At 35.9% G+C, this 22728-nt stretch overlaps 1 protein-coding gene across 1 annotated transcript in view; it reads left to right on the top strand.

The window, feature by feature from the left end:
- Nucleotides 1-22728, top strand: part of LOC117119925 (uncharacterized protein C20orf194-like) — a gene marked incomplete at its 5' end in the record, with an annotated part of 127503 nt that overhangs the window by 21036 nt on the left and 83739 nt on the right. The window contains 2 exon segments of the mRNA XM_033264906.1: nt 195-325; nt 7483-7567. Of these exon segments, the coding sequence (XP_033120797.1) occupies nt 195-325; nt 7483-7567 (216 nt within the window).

Here is a 22728-nt window from a genome sequence, read left to right as displayed (position 1 = left end):
GTGATAGAGCCTTAACCTTACGATTTCACAAACGCCAATTTGACTATATTTAGCTTACATATATTCTAAGGATACATCCAGTCATTTGCTATTAACAAAATATTTTCAAACACTTAAAAATTGTTAAACAAATACAGGTTTCAAATTATTTTCTGTCCTATGTGTGAATTTATATTGTTAAAAATGCTTTGCAGGTTTTCCAAGCTGTTTGTCCACGGACTCCTCTTTGCTGTGCTCGGACATATTTCTTGAACAGTGGACACCGTCCCTATCCTATGAGTAGAGCAAGTCCAAAGGCTCCTAGCCCACCTAAATCGGATATTGAGTAAGTAACATTTCATCCTACTGCTGTTTAGATTTAGGTTCAGAGTAGCCTTTTACACATTTTTTCTTTACATTATATTTCATTTACTATCTTTGCGTCGTCCATATGCATTTTTTTCTTTGCATTCAATGTTTTGACTATATTTATTTATTTATATAAGTACCGCAAGCCTTGTCTGAACAATTTTCATTGTTTCAGTTCTTACGGGTATACAACCCAGATATTACAGGATTGAATTGGATAACATTTGTCAACTTTGTGATAATAGGATGGTCTGAAAACATTGTATTACTATTGATACTGTCTAGGATATGATCGAAAACTTAATGTTTAAAAGGATTATAGACCGGCAGCCAAGAGCAGTTTGATCTAACGAACAAGGTACCAATATCCGAGTACAGGAACATTTATTATGTAACATAACATATCAATATATGGACGTCTGCTGGGAACGCCCTGCTGGGTGTGCCCCCTGGAGCACCAATTAAGGGGCTGAAAAATGGGCTAGATCATGTTTTGGAGATACCACATAAAACCAACTTAAAATTAACAAACATACTCTACTAAGTATAAAAAGTGTATTGCCAGACAGATTATCTGCTGGATATGTCCCGCCAGACACCCCCAAAAGGGGTCCTAAATTTGGGCTAGATCATGTATTGGAGATACCACATAAAATCGACTTAGAATTAACAAACATACTCTACTAAGTATAAAAAGTGTATTGCCAGACAAATTATCCACTGGATATGTCCCGCCAGACACCCCCCAAAAGTTGCCCCTGTGGACACTGTGATATAATTGGGCTAGATCATGTATTGGAGATACCACATAAAATCAACTTAAAATTAACAAACATACTCTAATAAGTATAAAAAGTGTATTGCCAGACAAATTATCCGCTGGATATGTCCCGCCAGACACCCCCAAAAAGGGGTCCTAAATTTGGGCTAGATCATGTATTGGAGATACCACATAAAATCAACTTAGAATTACCAAACATACTCTACTAAGTATAAAAAGTGTATTGCCAGACAAATTATCCACTGGATATGTCCCGCCAGACACCCCCAAAAGTTGCCCCTGTGGACACTGTGATATAATTGGGCTAGATTATGTATTGGAGATACCACATAAAATCAACTTAGAATTAACAAACATACTCTACTAAATATAAAAAGTGTATTGCCAGACGAATTATCCACTGTATATGTCCCGCCAGACACCCTCAAAAGGGTCCCCTATGCTGGACACTGTGATATAATTGGGCTAGATCATGTATTGGAGATACCACATCAAATCAACTTAGAATTAACAAACATACTCTACTAAGTATAAAAAAGTGTATTAATACCAGACAAATTATCCGTTGTATAGGTCCTGCCCGTCACCCTCAAAAGTTGCCCTCTGTGAACAGGGGTTTATTTATGAATTTGAGTAGCAGGAGAAATTTGAAAGTAACAGGAGAGTAAATTGTGATAGGCCGGGGGTATGGGGGGGGGGGGGGCGCCTAGGCCCCCATCGGGGTCCAGGGGAAAAGCCCAGGTCGGGGTTCAAGGTGGCGAAGCGCCATTGCGCTCCAGGGTATTAGAGTTTTTTAGGCCCATTTGATGGCATTTCTCTACATAATTTTTTTTTAAAACAATTTTCAGAATCAACTATGAGCTGTAAAAAAAGTTGATATTTTTTCATATACTGTATCATACATAGGCCTAGCCTAAATAGATACTGTAAACCAGAAACTTTCGCGAATTGATAATTTTGGCCGTTTTCGCGACATTAATTTTTCGCGAATCTCAAAAAGCCTAAATTTAATTCATGAGAGGAATATCATACAATAGCTGAAAATATCGTATCGTGAGTTTAGGCCTAGGTTAGATAGGCCTACAGCCACTGTGTAGGCTATATCTAGGCCTTGGCAGGCTTAGGCGCCATATAAGCCTGCAGCCTACCTCAGTTGCTAGGACAGGACTTAGCTGGTTATCCCAGGCACAGATAAGAAAGAGACAAGTTTACACACATCACACTACTCACTCATATATGATACTCCCTAATTTTGTATGGTATTCAAGCATCCTACAAAATGAACAATGTTTATCAATGTTTTATTAATAACAAATTATTTTCCTGTAGGCCTAATATCGATCCAAACACATTGATTGATGATGATTGAACATCGTGGTATGTCATATGGTACGGAAAATTAGTTTCCCATTTGAACTTCACACTGCACAGTGGTTGCACATGTGCAATCACATGCAGTGATGATCACAACCTCATTAATTAGTATACTTACTGAGTAGCTTAGAATAGGCCTAGAATTTACGAATTTTTCGAGCTCAACATCGGAATTTAAGGTCAGAAAATTTATTCAATAATTGAAATACATTCTTTTTTAAATTTATAAACATTTAATAAAATCCACCAAAATAAATTGAAAATACAATTTTTATAATGATGAAGTTGTTTACTTTTCACAAATATGTTGAAATTTGTGGGGATTCACCATTTAGGCCTATGTGCCCTAGACCTGCGTTGAAGAAAACATCTAAGAGAGCAAAAAATAGTTTTACTATTAAAAAAATTTACGCAGATATCGAAAAGGAATGGATACCACATTGGAAAAAAATGTCTCATGTGATGTCGTGAATTGAGACGATTTGGGCTTGCTTTGCCGTTTTAATTCGCCTTGCTACCTCCGCCACCGAGTTTAAACGAATTTGAGCCACTGTTGGTTTTTTTTTTTTTTTAATTATTTATCATTTCCGAAATATCTATGTCATCTATGGAGGAGAAATTTCTATTATCTTATTGGCTAACATGTGATTTGGAGGCGTGGCTTCTTTGATGGGCTCACCCAGGCGCGACTGTCGAACTTTAAACTTTAACTTTGTTTACACCGTGAGTTCATGAAAGTCAAACATGGAGTCTGAGAATTGGTAGACATTTTAACGAACATTCAACAGAAAGGAACATCGAAATTAGTGCATACTATTGCAAATTAACTTCGTGTAGGTAAATAAGGTTCTTTACATGCCTGTTGCGCTATTTATATTGGTGGTTTTTGTATTTATTTTTGTACAGCATTGATTGAAGTAGCTGGCGAAAACATCGTAGTAGCCGATCGAATGCGCCGGCCGCCGGCTCTTAAATAAACCCCTGGTGAACACTGTGTGCTAAAATAGATGGTGAAAGTACATCACATGAAACCAAGTTTAAATGAATAGGTACATTCACAAAGCAAACAATAACACAATGACCCTTTCCAAATGTTACTTTACATAAGGCCTCCAGATCATAGATACTTAGACCTATTTAGTCATAAACATCAAGGTACTGTACTGGATTAAAAGTTTTTTCGTTTTAAGTAAATCCCCACAAAAAAATAAATGGAGGTGCCACAGATTTTACATGATCGGTATTGCAATTATAATTATAATCTAAAGAGTAAGTAAAGTCGCTATCAAGTCTTTATGTCTTCATGAATCGTCGTCATCACCATCATCATCATCATCATCATCAAACTCCTCAGCGACGACATCTGGTTGGACACTCTGGAGATTCACTGTAATATCCTCCTCTTGTTCCTCTTCCTGAAAAAGATAATCTGGCATTGAATGTCCCGAATACCAGTCTGGAGTATAGTAACCATTCTTTTTCTTCCATCCGTAATTCAGAGGATCCAAACTAAGTCCGGGATGTGCAGAGTCAGCATTTCCCCACAGGATGCTGATGAAATGTGCCCGTTGCATATTTTTATGTACAGTTTTCGCACAAGGTGGAAGAAGTGCGCAGTCTACTCTCTTCACATTAGACATCGGGTTCTCCTAAAACAAAATAGATATTTAGACTACAAATTCGTTATCAATGTGCACAATTCATTTTAAAACTCACACACCACTGGGAATATTATTAATTAATGGTAATTTACGTTAATCCACAAACAAAAGCACATTTATAATGGAAAATTGTAGTTTAGGTTATTAGGTTACGTAATGTTATCTATATTTATTTTCTTCCAATATGAAATGATTTCTGATACAGTACCTGATCCAGTCTACCCTTCATCTGACACAGTTTTAGGAGCCTGGCCTCATTGACATCTTTTACACATCACCCTTCAAGCCATACGAGGAACAAACAAACTGTTCTGCTTTTCTCTGATCTGGATCATCTTCACAAGCCAGTTTGCTGAAGAACTGAATAAGTGTTCCTTCTGTGTCTTTTACGAGAACCTTAAGTGGCATCAATTTACCTTTTCTGTAGAATGCGGTGGTGAAGTCTGAGCCAGTAAATGCGTAAAGACCTGCCATGGATCCAGCTAATCCGTCCTGCTTTGACTCTAGTGTGGTGACAATGCTATTGACATCAATTAACCGACGGCTATTGACCGATCCACAATCCATAATAATGCGACTGTATGATGTAGGTCTGTCATTTGTCAGCTGTCTTCCTTGCATTCCAATGAGAATAATTAGGACATCAGTATCAGAGGCTCTAATGATTATATTTCCAGTGGTGCCAGATTGATGGAATGCAATGAGAGTATCTGCTTCCTCATGACTACCCTGGAGATTAGCTGGATTTTCAACATTCATCTTCAAATCAAGCTTATTAAAAGAGAGTCGGATACAGTTGCCACCATACCATAGAAAACCATAGTGATCTTCTTGCCATTCTTTCAGGAGAAATTTTGCCAGCTGATCCTTAAACATCCCATTTTGTAGCAACCTATGACAGCCCTCTCTAGGTGCTTGCTCTGGTCCAGCAATAACAAATGGATGGTCATTGGCTCCACGTAGTCTTCTCTCACTCCCCTTCAGCGACATAGGACGATATGTATCAAACAATATATGAATCTCATTGCCTTGGCTGCTACAGACATAGGATAGCAGTGTCCTGGCAAGATTTCCATAGGATTTTTTTCCCCCAATTACCGATAGGTTGTCTTGACCAACAGTATCAATTAACACAGCCTAATGTCCCTATCAAACCTTAAATATAAAAGTATAGTATTATATCCACTTTGGATTTTTTTAAAATTATACTTTTGTCATAGTTATCCTACAATATTCCAAATTATTTACGCTCTGTTTAGTTTTATTACAAATACTTACGTAATTAATAGTCATCTCAAAAAGAAGATACATCCAACTTCTTTAATTTTGACAGCGGCTGAGTAAGAGCTGTGGGGCCAGCTTAATCAAATTATGAATTAGGCCTACTGTGGGGCTTACGCTGATGATAAATCATATCCATAGGGGGGAAAAAAATTTTGGGGTGTCTGGCAGGACATATCCAGCGTATAATTTGTCTGGCAATACACTTTTTATACTCAGTAGAGTATGTTTGTTAATTCTATGTTGATTTTTAGTGGTATCTCCAATACATGATCTAGCCCAATTATATCACAGTGTCCACATGGGGAAACTTTTGGGGGTGTCTGGCCAGGGGTGGCGCCAGGACCTGCCCGACAGAGGGCCTAAAGGCCCCGACGGGGGTGGGGGGAGGGGGGGCTAGTGGAGCGAATCGAGTCTCACCTGGCTGGGAGCCAGGGGGGCTGCCTAGGGCCCCCAGTCAGGGTCCAGGCGGCGAAGCTTCCGGAAGCCACGGATATTTGATGAATTATGGCGAATTTTTATTACTTATTTGATAGGCATCGAGTTACTATAATATGACTTCATGTAGGCTATGCTTTCTAATGTTGATATCAGCTTCCAATACCAAAACATTTTGAATAAAGAGAAACAAAGAGTATGCAAAGAGTATGCTATATTCCCCCAGCCCCCCCTCTGGCGCCACCCCTGTGTCTGGCGGGACAAATCCAGTGGATAATTTGTCTGGCAATACACTTTTTATAATTAGTAGAGTATGTTTGTTAATTCTAATTTGATTTTATGTGGTATCTCCAATACATGATCTAGCCCAAATTTTGGACCCCCTTTTTTTTTTTTCTATGGCGGGACATATCCAGCAGATAATTTGTCTGGCAATACACTTTTTATACTTATTAGAGTATGTTTGTTAATTTTAAGTTGATTTTTAGTGGTATCTCCAATACATGATCTAGCCTAATTATATCACAGTGTCCACAGGGGCAACTTTTGGGGGTGTCTGGCGGGACAAATCCAGTGGATAATTTGTCTGGCAATACACTTTTTATACTTAGTAGAGTATGTTTGTTAATTCTAAGTCAATTTTATGTGGTATCTCCAATACATGATCTAGCCCAAATTTAGGACCCCTTTTGGGGGTGTCTGGTGGGACATATCCAGCGGATAATCTGTCTGGCAATACACTTTTTATACTTAGTTGTTAATTTTAAGTTGGTTTTATGTGGTATCTTCAAAACATGATCTAGCCCATTTTTCAGCCCCTTAATTGGTGCTCTAGGGGGCACACCCAGCAGGGCGTCCCCAGCAGACGTCCATATATTGATATGTTACGTTACATAATAAATGTTCTTGTACTCGGATATTGGTATTTTGTTCGTTTGATCAAACTGTTCTTGGCTGCCGCTCTATTATATTTTTGCTGATTTACATACATGTTACATCAAAAATCTTAATTGCTGTACCAACTAATGTATAGGCATAAGCAAAGAATATAGAAGCAATCCGTTAATTGAAGAGAAAATGTTAGGTTTTATTTAAGTAAAACCTAACTTTACTTAAAAGCAATTTAAATAAGTATTAGCTCAACACAGAAAATGCATTGTAAAATTGTACATAAAAACAATGAAATTCACCAAACCATGTGAAAAATGCCAAATATCAATATGATATTATAAATTGAATGTGACAGTAGTGGTTGCAGCTTTGGCAGCAGCAATGTAACAGGATGGGCAGTGGCGATGGTGGAAACAACAATATATATTTAATTTACAAATTATTGTTTCTTAATAATGAAAAGGTATAAAGCCTGAACTACAGTAAATGCTCTCTTTTACATCCTTCATAACATCATCAAACAGCAAGTCAGTCACAAAATTAAAAGTTGTAATATAATTATGTCATTTAATAATCAGCATCTGTAAATCAACTTTCTGATCAATAAATTATATTTTTTATATAGACAGTATTAACTTATTTTTAACTTAAATTATTGCTGTTTTTGTTTTTAATTTGAGTATAATTTTATTTCTTTAAATTTTAAAGGCTGTTAAATAAACTGTATATGATTGTGATTGATGCTGTCCTATGTACTATCAACATCTATGGCCAGATTGCTAGTGTCAAACAGGTATTTATTGTTATATGTTGTTAAAGGCGTGTGTTCCCACCTGAAAGAATTTGGAGCATGCCATCCCAATACCAGCATTCATGGTAAAAAAAAATAAAAATTTATGTTATGAGTAAACATATTACAACTTCTCTGTACAAAATTACGGTGTAAAATAGTGCCATATTATGCTAATTATCAGGGCAAGTATAGTATGCTGGTTTTGGAATGGCATTGTCTCATTTAGACATGCTTTATGATAACTATTTTTATGCCTCTTTGAACATACTTAATGCAGAATTCAGTATTAATTCAGTGACTAGTATACAAATATCTATTGCCCTAAGGTGATGTCGGCCCTCGGGAAGATAGGCTACGGGCTCCACATCACCGAAGGGCAATAGGTTTCACCGTTCCCTGAATCTAGAACAGTCAATATTTGTTTTATATACCTCATTCCGAGGAACAGTGAAATTACATGGAAACATCTTGAACCAAAGATCAAAGGTTATAACCCGCGATACCGCCACTCTTATCATAATCAACTGATAAACAATTTACAACTAATTACAATTGCTTTGCGCATGCTCGCTGTCGTGTTCTCATGGTGGTCGACATCGTATTATACCATGATCAAACCAGGGAACAGTTAAATTATACCACCGAAATGTTACAGAAACATAAATGGGGACCTACATCGCGATGATTGTTTTAATATCTTGCAAATATGATTGAAACGTTCTATATTCTATTTTAAAATACCAATCACACAGTAAATCTAGAGTATCAATATTTTAACTATCAACGGTTTGACATGGATTCAGGCCTAGATTCAAGGACGGTGAACATAATGTGAATGCCTGTCACTCACGATCAGGTATAGCCTAGCCCTATATTGCCTAGTACTGTTGGGAGGCTCCAGGCCTTACATGCGACCTATCATGGACGTTTATTACAAATGGTTTTTCCATTTAGCCTAGAGACCAGAGTACCAGAGTTACGCACCTCTCTGGGGTTATCGTAATGCAATCTGCAGATATACTCGCTAGGACTGTTAAATCATGTATCCATAATATTATTTAAAAAAATAAAATTATACTAGGCCCTATGCTTGTGTTCACTGTTAAACATACTTGTGACAGTACAGTATATGTGGGGTGGTGTAGTATTGTACTCCTCTCCTGTGCACTATCTTATTGTTATTTATTGAATTTATAATGTAACAATTTAAAAAAAAAATGAATGCTTGCGGTACACCATGTATGTACTCTAGTTCTAAAAGAAAAATAGGTGAAGCCTTCGGTGTTAAATCAAAAATATACTGTGGCCCTTCGTCCTATTTGCATGCCCATCCCTTTAATACACTTCTTTTAGAACACCAAACATGAATGAAATGCGAGTTACAATTTAATACATTAACAATATAAAATGAACGTTATTCTACAATATTCATTGGATGTTGCCTGTCTGGTTTTTAAAATGAAATTACCTGTACATTTTATCTAATGAACAATTACATCGTATCTAATTACAATAGCAATCCAATTATAATTATATTTTCTAAACCAGTTATATTTATTAACAATTCTGTCTTTTTATTAATAGCCTTTCAGTGATGCAGCACTGGTAGTGGTTTCACAAGTGGATTAAATAAACAAAAAAATGAAAGAAAAGTAAATCAGAATGAAAAGAACTAATTTAATTTGGATCAGGCAACAAAACATAACTTTGCAGTGGAAATGATAAAGCATATGACAGCCTGTTTTTTGATTAAGTTTTTAAAAGTTGAAAAATCATTACAATTTATTATAAATTACATCTAATCTTATTTTGATTGAGAAGACAAGAAAGCAGCACAATAGAGTAAAAACAATGAACTATAGAGTCAACCTCTCACTCTTTCATCTCTGCCCATTTTCAGCTTCCTTAGAAAATTCACTTTAGCCTGAAATAGATAAAATAAAAAAAAACAAACTTTTTTAGCCGTTGTTGATTTATATAAGCTAAAAACTTATTAAGGTTGATTGGGCTCAATTTTTTAACTGTATGCCTCATCACTAAATTGCTATCACAACAAAAAATAAATAAAAAGGGATACAGGTGACAAATGAAATAACCCTTACTTGGGCAGGCCAACTGAGATAGGGGCCTAGGCTTAATAATAATAATAAAATATTAATAAAATTATTGATGTTTTAACAATAAAAATGTACACCGCCAGGCTCAACATGCAGTTAGGAGGATAGCTCAATACAAACACGAGTATGATGACAGATAGCTAGGCCTAGGTCTGCTTTCGGGTTTACCGATGATCACCAGATATAGGTTCAGTAATGTGCGAATATCTCTGATAGCCACAATTGCCCGCTCCAGAGACTTAGGGTATTTGTAAGTTACATGTCAATCTTTTTATACATCAAAACCGGAATGACTAGCAATTGTGGCTTTTTATAATATATAGTCTAGAAAAGTGACTGAAGTGAATGCAAGTACACATACTTACCAAAAAATAGGTACCTAAAAGGTACAGGTGGCTACTGAATTGCCCTTTTTTTCCCTTTTTTTTTTTCTGTATGTATGGTATGTTTTAATGTATTCCATTTGTTAGTGTGGTTCAACCAAATAAGGAGATGCTAGGTCTGCTTCAGGGTGGTGAAAGAAACATTTTCATTTTGTTTTTAAAATAAATCAATTTTAATTTTGGAAAATATTGACATTAATAACAGTAAATATGAGGAAATTCATGTATATAGTTTTTAGCTAAAGTATAAATGTCAACTAAGTAATAAAATATACAAATACAATTTTTTAACACTTCTTTTTATTTAGGAATAAAAAAATGTCTATATTCTGTAAAAGCTTGAATAAGCGCTGCGGCACTTATAACATATTTGGAGGCTTCAGTGCGGTGCTTATTCAAGAGAGGCGCTCATAAAAAGAAATACTGGTGTGGCGCTTTTCCTGCCCATTCCCATGTTACATATCTCACATTCCGGTAGTACAGTAGGCCTATCATAGATTTCTTTTTGTTTTTTTCTTTTTGTTGTTTATCTGTTACTGTGTATGATGAACTGAAGACAAAATAAATGATATGATTTATGATATGATATAGGTTCAATGTCATAGTAAATAAACACTTTAATACAAAAAAAAAAAGAAATACTTAATGTATTCATTGTGTTATTTATTCATCTTTAACACTGTATACATTGTATTTAAAACCCAAATTTTTTAATTGCTTTTTCGAGCATTTACGGTAATTTAAAACTATATAATCTGAATCCACGATTTTGTAGCAAGATAGCAATAAAGGCTTTTATTTTAAAAATCGGTTTATTACAGAAAACATATTTTTTAAAACTTTTTATCACTTGCAAATTGACATCTTATTGAACATTTCAAACATTTTTTGCCTGCAGTCTGGGTGTTTAATTTTGTGAAAAAAAATTTTCCAAATTGTTGTCTGTACTGAACATGATGGATCAATCAGCATACATTCTGCAATATTTTTAGCCCATTTCTTGTGTTGAACTTTTTTGTGCTGGAAAGCTGTATAGCTTTTATTGTCACGAGTTGCTTACACTTGTAAGGAAAAAAAGGTTTTTGGTTGATACATTCCTAAATTTGGAATGGAATCTTTTCCAACTGCTTTATTTTAACTTTTGAGTTTATAAGAATATTGGTACCGAAATCGCTGAGCTTCACTGGACTTTGGTTTTCAATAGTTCTGGAATTCAGTGTGATTTGAAGCAGTAAAAAAGTTTCTTGAAAATTGTCAGTAGTCGTTTGTTATTGCATTTTGAAGTACTGATTTGTGTTTGTTTTTTTAATTGGAGATACATTATGAATGTAGGCTTCCCATGTCTTCTTTTTTTTTTTGCCATATTTTTCAGTTCATTAACCTGAAATGATAAAGTATAAAATGCAAAATTAATTATTCATGGTGAAAAATTGAAATATGAAAATTACTAGATTTTTTTTAATGAAGATTTACATACCTTAAGGGCACCCTTACAGTATTGATTTACAATTTTGCTGTCCGTTTCATAATGAAAATTAATTTAAGATGCATAACGACTCATGAAAAATGCATATTTTTTACGCTAGACCTTATCATAACTCTCACAAGTCAAGCTGCAGGCCGATTCAAGAGTCCCCTCTTTCTAGACATTTTATTAACTGAACTGTAAAATGTAGTAATAATATGGCATAGGCCTATAAGCCTTAACTATGCCTAGATACACTAGATAGGTCGTTTAGCCAGATATTTTTACCTATGTAGCCTAGGTAGCCCTATAGTTTTATTAGCAATAATCCTACTACCTACCTAGCTACAACATGTTGTTTATGTATAAACATGGCTGCTGAAATGACCGTAGTAGAACCAATAACTCCCTCGTAGAACTAGCACTAGCCTAGTTATAATATTACACATCAGTAGTATAGGGCTACCTATAGCCTAACTAGGCAATAGGCCTAGACTCTATAGAGGCCTAGTCCTATCTCATGAATAGGCTCTCCTCTCCTTGGAATGCCATCCTTGAAGTGCTGAATATTCCAAGCTTCTGTATCACATCCTGGCCTAAAATATTAGTTTATAATTAAACCTAGCCTGCTACTAGTCCATTATGTATGGTAAATTAGGCATAGGCCTAGTCCTAGCAAGGAAGGGCCTGAGTCGACGACGTACGAGTAAAATTGTCGCTGCACTGGCAGGCCAATGATAAATCAGCATACTAGGCCTAGCTATAGAAATGAAACTTCAAAACAAATTTTCGTTTAGCTAACAATAATTGATATACTATCTAATAATAGTAACACATGGAAATCATTAGCTCACCTAGGCCTAAAATTGTCAAATTTAGTAAAATTAAACATGGTCTACCTTCACAGAACTTACTTTTGTTTGTCATCGCACATAAAAAATGTGGAGGCAGGTACGTACCTAACATAACATAAGACTAACTAAAAAAAGGATCTGCTGAGTGTCGAGTAATTTTCGTAACATACGTAACCTCCTGCATATTCGCCAGATTAAGTATGAGCGTTGATTGGTATTTGGCTCGTGATCAAAGGTGTTGACTGGTACCGACTGGTAGCGAGATTCACAGTCACTTACCACGGTTAACCATTCGATGACATAGTAGCTACTTTCAGTAGCCACAAAAATGACTTCTAATTTTTGCTTAGTTAAATCACACTATGGAGTTTGACAGGAAAACGCTTCTAAAACATTATGTAAAGTGCTTTTAAACCAGAGGTTATGTATTAAATTGCTGTATATTTTTAAAAAAACACAAAAGATTTAACTAGTTGTTATGTATTAAATTGCTGTATATTTGTAAAAAAACACAAAAGATTTTTTTTTTAAATGACTGGTTTGAAGTCTAAGAGAAATTTTCTGACGTTGGTGGTGATATTTTTATCCCTTTCGCTTGACTGTCGGTACCGCGCGTTTATGCTCAAAGAACTAGGACACAGCAGGGGCAATTAGACAAGAACAATAGCGAACAATATTTACCTAATAGTATTAGCACGCCTTAGTAGTTCAAGATCATTCCATGTAATTTCAGTGTTCCCTGCTCATACATAGATTCTACGAGGCCTAAAAAGGTACTTACTTCTTCTTTTAGCCTAACCTAGAGGCCTACTAACTAGTCTAGTCCTAAGCGATCAAAGAGTGTGTCTAGCTCTTCTTTGCTCATTTCCTCAATTTCAAGTCATTGTCTTGTAATATTTGTTGACTATTGACAAGACATATTTAATTTGTCTTTTGGTGCTTTTGCTAACGGCTTTGTCAAGAAGTATAGGCCTAGACTAGTTCTTCTTCATTCAGGAGCTCGAACCGACGGCCTCCATAATTATTGTTTATCGTCTAATCGCTGATCCGTGGTGCGATCAATGGCCAATCTCTTTTGCCGTAGAGGTTGCTGTCCCCTCTACAGTCAGCGCGATGGTTGGGCCTAGAGTTTACACCACGCAACAGGTCAAAAAATTACTTATCAGGGGAATACTAATTTTTCGGGGGAATAGTAGGCCTACTTTATTTTGCCCGCTTCTTGCCATAGACTTAATCAAAGACTCAAAATAGTTTAACAAAAATCAGTTGAGCTTTTTGGAGCCAACAGCCAACCATAACTTAGTTTAAGAAGTAAGAGTTTATTTAGCCAAATACAGTAAGGATATACGATTTTAACTATTGTAATTACCTGAGGGTATTGCAATGACTCCGTCTGTCTGTTTGTCGCTGTGTCTGTCAGTCTGTGACGTTTATGTCTTTCCTTCTGGGAGCATAACTCAAAAGCTACTGGACTGTTTAACGTCAAACTTTCACAAATTGACAATAGTACATGTATCTCGGTCCTCCCCGATGTTGGTGCTCATCAGAAATAGCATGTAGAACGTTATTTATTTATATAGTTTTGTCGCAACTGACAAAGCCAACTTGAGGGGATAATTCGACTGTGTCATTTGGCTAGGCCAGGCTGACTTGAGCGGATTGACCTCGGACAGACCTGTGTGAAATTCTGGCCAGCGGACTGGAGGCAGCCCGAAAGGCGTGTAATCCCGACTGATGGGCTTGCTACTTGAGGCCTATGCTAGGCCTCGTTTGGCTGATGGATTAGCGAAGATGCAGATTTTATATTTATATGAAAAAACTGAAGAAAGAAAGAGGTGGGGGAGGAGTCAAAAAAACATTCATTTTGACCATGATGACATCATCAAAGTGAAAAATGAATAACACATTGTGATAGCAAACTGTCTCAGCTATAACATACTCAAAGGTGGAAGACGATTGATCAACAATAAGCGGGATGCGTTCAAGTGAGTATAAAAATTATGATTTTATAAATAAAAAATCAGTTTTTAAAAATTCAGATGGCAATATGATGACGTCACAATGTCCGATCAGCCATTTTGATCTATAAAATCATATATACAACTCAATGTGCTTTCAGAATATGTAATAATAATTGGGCGTCACCTTTCATGCGCACGTGTGTCAAAATTTTAAAACGCTCAAAATCACTTTTTGACTAAATTAGAGCATGTTTTAGGCCATTCTGAGCATTTCAAAATTTGATATTTTCCACTACGCGCGCATTGTGACGCGCGCAGCTCGTACGGAAGCTAGAAATTATGTTTTTTAACATATTTTAGCTTCCTGACATTGTTTTTACAAATTTCCGATCTTTTCAGTCATCTTTAAATGGCCAATAACAATGCTGTACGCACGCATCAAACATAGTGAACTTTGCGCGTGTTTGTACCGATATACAGTGAAATTATGCTAAAATCAGGCCTATTTTTAAAAAGTTACAGCTCCTTAGTACCCAATTTTTATTAATATTCTGAAAGCACATGAGTTTTAAGTATGATTTTATAGATCATAATGGCTGATCGGACATTGTGACGTCAACATATTGCCATCTAAATTAAAAAAACATAATTTTATCTATGACATCATTTTTGAAAATACGCTGTAACGTGCTACACACGTTCTTCAGAAATTTGATAGCGCTCTCGCGCACACATCTAATCGTGAGCGTGCGGAACGGATATATACCGTACGTTTCATTCTTAAGATGCATTACATCAATAAGAACTACAGGTATCAGATACATATCATACATTACAGTCGTGTAAGTAATGTATATAATTAAATGTTATATATTTAATATATGCAGACAACATGAACGATAAGATATTATATGTATGTATATAATATAGGCAATATTAACGATGAGATATATGCCCATAAAATATAATTAAATGCTGATAGTAAAGTATGTTAGTTTAGTAAGTATGTACGTATAGGGCTATTATTATGATAGCGTCACTAGGACTTATTTTATTTATCATTTTTACTGTGCTTCTACACAGCCTCTATCCGATTCTAGAAAAGCTCGCACAGTACATTCACAATGCATGGAGAAAGAAAGCTGCTCTGTATAAAATAGAACATGCCGACAACCAACCATTCTTTCAACCATTTTGCCGACTTTATAAAAAAAAAAAGCTTTTAACCGTCGTTGCTGCATTAGGTCTCCGAACAATCGCAGATAATTGCAAAGAAACCCATGGCGAAGATGTCAAACGCTTTATCCATGAAGACTTTTACGTCGACGACGGTTTAACATCTCTCAGATGTACAAAGCGCTGTTAGTCTCCTTCAACAGAGCTGAGACGCTCTGTCGACAAAGAACCTACGCTTTCATAAGATTGTATCTAATGATATACGAGTCCTGCAAGCCCTCCCCGAAGGAGAACGAGCCGAATGCTTAAAATGTATAGACCTGCAAAGGGACACTCTTCCTGATCAGCTTTCTCTAGGCGTAACATGGGACTTAGACCGTGATGTTTTCAGATTTAAACTACACCTACTAGATAAACCTCGAGCTCTATCTTCAACCCAATGGAATTCATAGTCCCCGTTACAATACAAGGAAAGTTGCTCCTATGAGAAATAACGACAGTAATGAAAGGCGAACACAACTCTCCTCAAGATGTGTGGGACCGACCACTCCCAGAGAGATATCTTCCTAAATGGAACCACTGGCTGGAGTCACTCAATCATTTTGAAAATGTAGACGGGAAAATATGCTACCGGCCACCAGATTTTGGCGTCGTCAAAAGCAAGGAAGTACATATATTCTCCGACGCCAGCAACCTTGCCATTGGAGCTGTGGCTTATTTGCTGGCTAAGGCGAAGGTAACGCCAACACATGCTGTATCGATACCACGACTGGAACTTTGTGCAGCAGTACTAGCTACCGCTCTTGCACAAACAATTTGCTCCGAACGTGGCAGCCGAATAAAATTAGATAGTACAGTAGAACCTCGATTTTACATTTGGTACGGGACCGGAGGGCGTATGTAATTCTGGGGATTCGTAAAATTGAGGTTGGGTTAAATTTGTGGTAACCTTTGACCTAATATGTATGTAATAAACTCAATAAACGTATGTATTTGGACCGGCGAACATCATGGTAAGAAAGACGAGGACATACGGAGGCAAAACGTTGGGCAGTCTTATTCACCTGTTTGTGCAGCCGAGCAGTACACGTCAAAGTAATCAAATCTGTGGACACCTCATCATTCATTTAGGCCATACGTAGGTTTGTCTCACTACGTGGTCCTGTCCCACTGCTGAGGTGTGACAGAGGAACAAACTTCGTTGGAGCTAACAGCAAACTCGCTCATGCAAGTGTTGCTAATTATTTAACAACAAAGAACTGTGAGTGAGTGTTTGATCGCACTTTGGCGGGGTATGGGAACGGCAGATTCAGACGATTCGACATGTCATAAATTCAATGTTCTTACAACTTGGGAAACCTCAGTTTACCCATGAGGTTCTGTGTACCTTCATGGCAGAAGTATGTGCCATACTCACGACCTCTCACTACAGTTTCTTCAGATGCAAACGACCCGCAAGCGATCACTCCCGCCATGCTTCTGACCCTCAAAACACAACCATTTGAAGCCCCACCTGGTGAATTTGTGAAAGAAAACCTCTATGGACGACAACGCTGGTGACGTGTACAATATCCTGCTGACCAGTTTTGGCTACGGTGGAGAACTGAATATCTACAAAATCTACAGCCTCATCAAAAATGGAATGAGTCAAAGCAAAATGTTTCAGTAGATGATGTTACACTCCTCCAAGAGAAAGATATTCCTCGCAACCACTGGCCACTGACAAAAGTACTGAAGAACTTTCCTATCCAAGATGATAAAGTTTGTACAGTAGAAGTCATGACATGCCATGATGATTGCCGCCAAAAATATCTCAGACCAATCTCGGAGCTTGTGCTTATAGAAAAGGCACCTATGTCTAATTCTTAGATATCTGTTTGATTTAAGCAGTTACTATAATTGCAGATATTGTTTTTCAATTTTTTGACACTTTTAAGTAAAATTAGAAATAATTTAAATATCTATAATAATTAAAGTAATGTAATTTAAATAATTTTTAAATGGGGGAGTGTAACACGCTCTCGCACGCATTTAATCGCGAGTGTGCGGAACGGACATATACCGTACGTTTCGTTCTTAAGATGCATTACATCAATAAGAACTACAGGTATCAGATACATATCGCCTGAGCAGTCGTGTAAGTGATGTATATAATTAAATGTTATATTGTTAATATATGCAGACAACATGAACGATAAGATATTATATGTATGTATATAATATAGGCAATAATAACGATGAGATATATGCCCATAAAATATAAGTAAACGCCAATAGTAAAGTAAGTTATGTAAAAAAAAAATAAACGCAAATTCTAGCTTGTGCTGCGTAGTGGAAAATGTCAGAAAATTTGGAAATGCTCAAAATGACCTAAAACGTGCTTTAATTTAGTCAAAAAGTGATTTTAAACATTTTGACGCACACCTGCGCACACTTTATTATGCGCACGCAAAATATTTTGGTACATGGTATTCAACCTTAACCTAAACTTTATGCTGACTGAATATGATTGAGAAATGACAATTAGTTAGGATGATCGATAATGTTAAAACAACAAAGATCTCTGACAATAACAAGATATGATCCGCACCTGTCTCTTATACACATTATAATAGCGTCACTAGGACTGATGTAGTATTGTGATACATGTACACTCGGCAGGTGGAAAACGGCGCCGCGAGCACCCCTACTAGGGATGGATACGTGGGCCTAACAAAATGACATTATTATTATTATTATTAATGTCAGGTACCTCAATTTTCCGTTTTTAACGTGCGCGTACGCGTGCGTCAACATTTATATACAGTATGCTTAAAATTATGCCTATTTTTAATCAGTTATAGTTCCTTAGGATAACCCCCAAATTTTATTACATATTCTGAAAGCGCATGAGTTGTAGATATGATTTTATAGATCGTTATGGCTGATCGGTTATAGTGTGACGTCATAATATTGCCATCTGAATTTTTTTTATAACGTCTTTATTTTTAAACTCATTTGAATGTTTCTCACTTATTCTTGTTTCGATTGTCTCCTACCTGTAAGTATGTTATAGCTGAAACAATTCTCTTTCAGAAGTGTCCCCTCACGTCATCATGGTCAAAAAGAATGAATTTTTTGAGCCGTATTATCTCTCTTTCTTAAAAGATGTAAACAAAAATACCTCAACAGAGGGCGGCAGACTGTATTTCGACGTTATCAGACTGATAGGTTATATGAAGTGAAAATTTGTGTGGCATTACCAACTAACAGGCAGTTTTAAATACACTTGACAATGTTTAATTTCGTGTGCCATTACCATCTACGCACACATAAAATTTGAAAATTCTCAATATCACTTTTCAGATAATTCAATTTTCACGCGCACAGCACGTAATGAAGCTGGAAATTATGTTTTGTTACATATTTTGGGTTCCTGACACTGTATTCATATCAGGAGTCAACTCTTTGTGCCATTACCGTCAAGACGAGCGCGTGCGCATGTGTATATCTTTTAAAATGCTCAAAATTACTCTGTTTTAAAAAACTAATTACAGCATATTTTAGCATATAAAACTTTTCAATCAGCACCGCACCCGCTTCCTGAGGGTCAAAGTACGGCGGATCACCAAACTCATCCTCAGTGACGAGTTTAAATTCAGTTTTAGCATATTTTCACTGTATATCGGCACAAACACGTACAAAGATCCCGATGTTTGATGCGCGCGTACGGCATGCTATTGGCCATAAGATGACCAAAAAGAATGGAAATTTGTGAAAACAATGTCAGGAACCCAAAATATGTAAAAAAAAAATAAACGCAAATTCTAGCTTGTGCTGCGTAGTGGAAAATGTCAGAAAATTTGGAAATGCTCAAAATGACCTAAAACGTGCTTTAATTTAGTCAAAAAGTGATTTTAAACATTTTGACGCACACCTGCGCACACTTTATTATGCGCACGCAAAATATTTTGGTACATGGTATTCAACCTTAACCTAAAGTTTATGCTGACTGAATATGATTGAGAAATGACAATTAGTTAGGATGATCGATAATGTTAAAACAACAAAGATCTCTGACAATAACAAGATATGATCCGCACTAGATGCGGATCACCCAATAATAATTTTTGAATGCTCCAGTATATGTGCTTAACTTTAAAAAATAATAATCAAATGTATGGGGCTCAAATCTCACTCTTTTTATTATTGTTGTTTTCATTGGCTTTTTCCAGCAGTACTGGGAAAAGCCATTGCTTTTGTTCTAATTTTTTTTTTCTTTTTTCTTGCATATATTTTTCCTATCTTTTTGCACTGTTTTTTTCTGGCCTTCACTTTGGTCACTTCCCATGCTTAGAATTTTTCCCTGCTTTAATTTACCGAAGCACAGGCCATATATCAAGGATTTGCCTTAAAATATTTAGTGTCAATCTATGGGAGGGTGTGCATGTGAGGACCAATTAAAGTCATTTAAGGTCACACAGTCAACACCGGGTATTTCAAAAACCGGTCAGTTGATCTGAATGAAACTTTCGGGAATGTTTAATCAAGTTACAAGGAAGAAATTTTTTTGTGTTAGTGACGATCCAGTGAGAGTGTAAATTTGAGTCTTCAATTTTGATGACCCAGACCTAAGTATCTCTTTAAAAAAAACCAATGGGTCTAAATGAAACATTCTATAATACTTTGTAAAGGTCTTTTTTTGTGATGATCCGTGGATCTGAGACCATTTAAAGGAAAACGTCAAAGACCCCAAATTTCAAAAACGGATCAACTGATCTGAATGAAACATTTGGAAAAGGTTTAACCAAGTTACAAGGAAGAAATTATTATGTGTTGGCGACGAATCAGTCAAGGGTGTAAATGGGAGAGTCAGTTACAATTTTTGGGGATTTAGACCTTTATATCTCTTTAAAAAAGTCAATGCTTATAATTTAAACCTTGTGTAACAGTTTGTCAGAGGACGAGTAAAGAAATGATTATGAAATTAAATAAATTTTTATGACAATCCGGAGTAGGGTGTAGATCTGAGGACCATTGAAATGAAAACGTTCCAGACCACATATTTCGAAAACGGATCAACTGATCTAAATGAAACATTCGGAAAACATTTTTAACCAAGTTACAAGAAAGATAATATTATGTGTTGGCGACGAATTAGTCAAGGGTCTACATTGGAGGGTCATTTAAATTTTTGAGATCCCAGACGTAAATATCTAAAAAGTTTTCAATTGGTGTAAATGTAACTTTCTATAATAGTTTGTAAAGGTCTAGTAAAGAGATTATTACGGAAGCTTAAAGTGACCTTCCGAGTTTCCAAAATAATTATCTTGGAAACATAGAATAAACACTTATTAAGATGTCTTTCCGAGAATTCCGAATTTCAAAATGGCTGCCTTCTTACTGTAAAAATAACAATAGTTGTGCTATTAGAGCAGGTATCAACTGATTTTGGCGGCAAACCCTATATTTTCAATGTCAACCTGTCCAATGGTGAGATTCTTTAAAGTTATTTAAAATCAATACCGTACTTTTATTATTGGAATACATATCATAAGATTCATGAGATTTGCCCTTATAATACATTAATAGCTGAAGCCTCCAAGGGGAGGGGTTACACATGTAATGGGAACACCTCTCCCCACACCATGACCAAATTTCCCCGTTTTTGACTATCAAAATGTTAGCATTTATGAAAACTGCATTATTTTTTTTTTAAAGTAAATATGTCGATTGAAAAAGATTTATTACGAACTTAATAACACATTAACCAGTCCAATAGTGATATCCACATGAAGAACGGAGGCCAGCTGTCTTTACTCAAAATGACTGACATTTTTTCAGATGCATGTCGTGTTTTTACAATATCAGCCACTCCGGTATTAATCTAGAAATTACATAATCCTTAATTAAGTTCCTTAATCAGCAGATCAACATATCTTGTTACAACAATAAAACTTGTGTCATGCTATTCTTCTCTGCCATCTACACATTTGAAACTTGAAATTATTTCATTAGGTATTATTGTTTAAGAGTTTGCATGACAAAGTAACAATAATAAAAAAAAAATGTACCGGTAGATGTTGGTGGTAGTAGATATCTACATGGTGTAGAGTAAACTGGTGTAGTCAAACATGAACAAGATCAAGAACCACAATGGAAACCATTACCCCAACCCACTCTCATCATTAATGATTGGTAGGTATACATACCACCTTTGTCCTTCAAATTAGCCTAATTGTATACTACTAGTTTTTAAAGCAAATTCAGTTATTATGGTGTAGACGTCTGTTAAAGCACTTTAAAAGTGCTTGTCAGACGTCTACACCATAAAATTTGGCGAAAATTATTTAGTTCTTGCGCAATTTTTTCTGGAACTCAAATTTAGCCACCACTACGACTGCTTTGGGTGCTGGAAGAGTAAAATATGTTGTTGGCATGACCTATTAATATTGCTCCCATCAACAATTCTTTTTTGACTGAGATAATATTTTAATTGTTAAAGTGTCATGTACAGACTTGTACATAAGTCATATCAAGGTAACCACAGTACTTGCAATTTTCCTATTTTTTCATTTGCAATAACCAACATTGATATAGGGTGGCAAGTAAGCATTTATTAGTTTTGTGTCTAAGGCAGTCTATAAAATACAGTAGCATCAATGTGTCTGTCATTTGATGCATCCTGATAATGTTTAACATCTTCCGACAATTGAAAGTGTTGACCTTGGTATCTGTTCCCTAATCAATATCCAACTTTTTAAACTGCATTCTCCAAATGGATGTGCCCATGTGCCATAGATGACTTGATTTTTCCAAAAGATAATATCTATCACAGACACATGGTTTATTGCCAAATTTCTTTCGATGTCATATTAATTGGTTTTGGTTTGTTCTTTTAATAGTTTGCACTTCACTAAATCTTGAACATCATATCTGTCGAATTTTTAACAAAGTTGGACTGTTTTATCTGGTTTGTAATCGTTAATCTGTGTCTTTGTTGCTGTCATTATTTATGATTGATATATTGATCATGTTAAACTCTAACCATTAACAAAGGTAAGGAAACAACCCCTGTCTTTGTTCTATTAACTTGATACGTTGTCCCCAATCTTACAAGTATATTTTGGTATTGCCAAATGGTAAAAATACCAATGAAGTAGATTCAACTCTTATTTTTTGGAAAAATAACCCATAGTGAACAAAAAAGTAGTTTGCACGTATTT

This window comes from Anneissia japonica, unplaced genomic scaffold (assembly GCF_011630105.1).
Source record: "Anneissia japonica isolate Jap-2015-1 unplaced genomic scaffold, ASM1163010v1 scaffold87_len186233_cov173, whole genome shotgun sequence".
NCBI lineage: Eukaryota > Metazoa > Echinodermata > Crinoidea > Comatulida > Comatulidae > Anneissia > Anneissia japonica.
The sequence above is the reverse complement of the archived record's forward strand: the minus strand, read 5'-3'. Positions and strand labels throughout refer to the sequence as shown.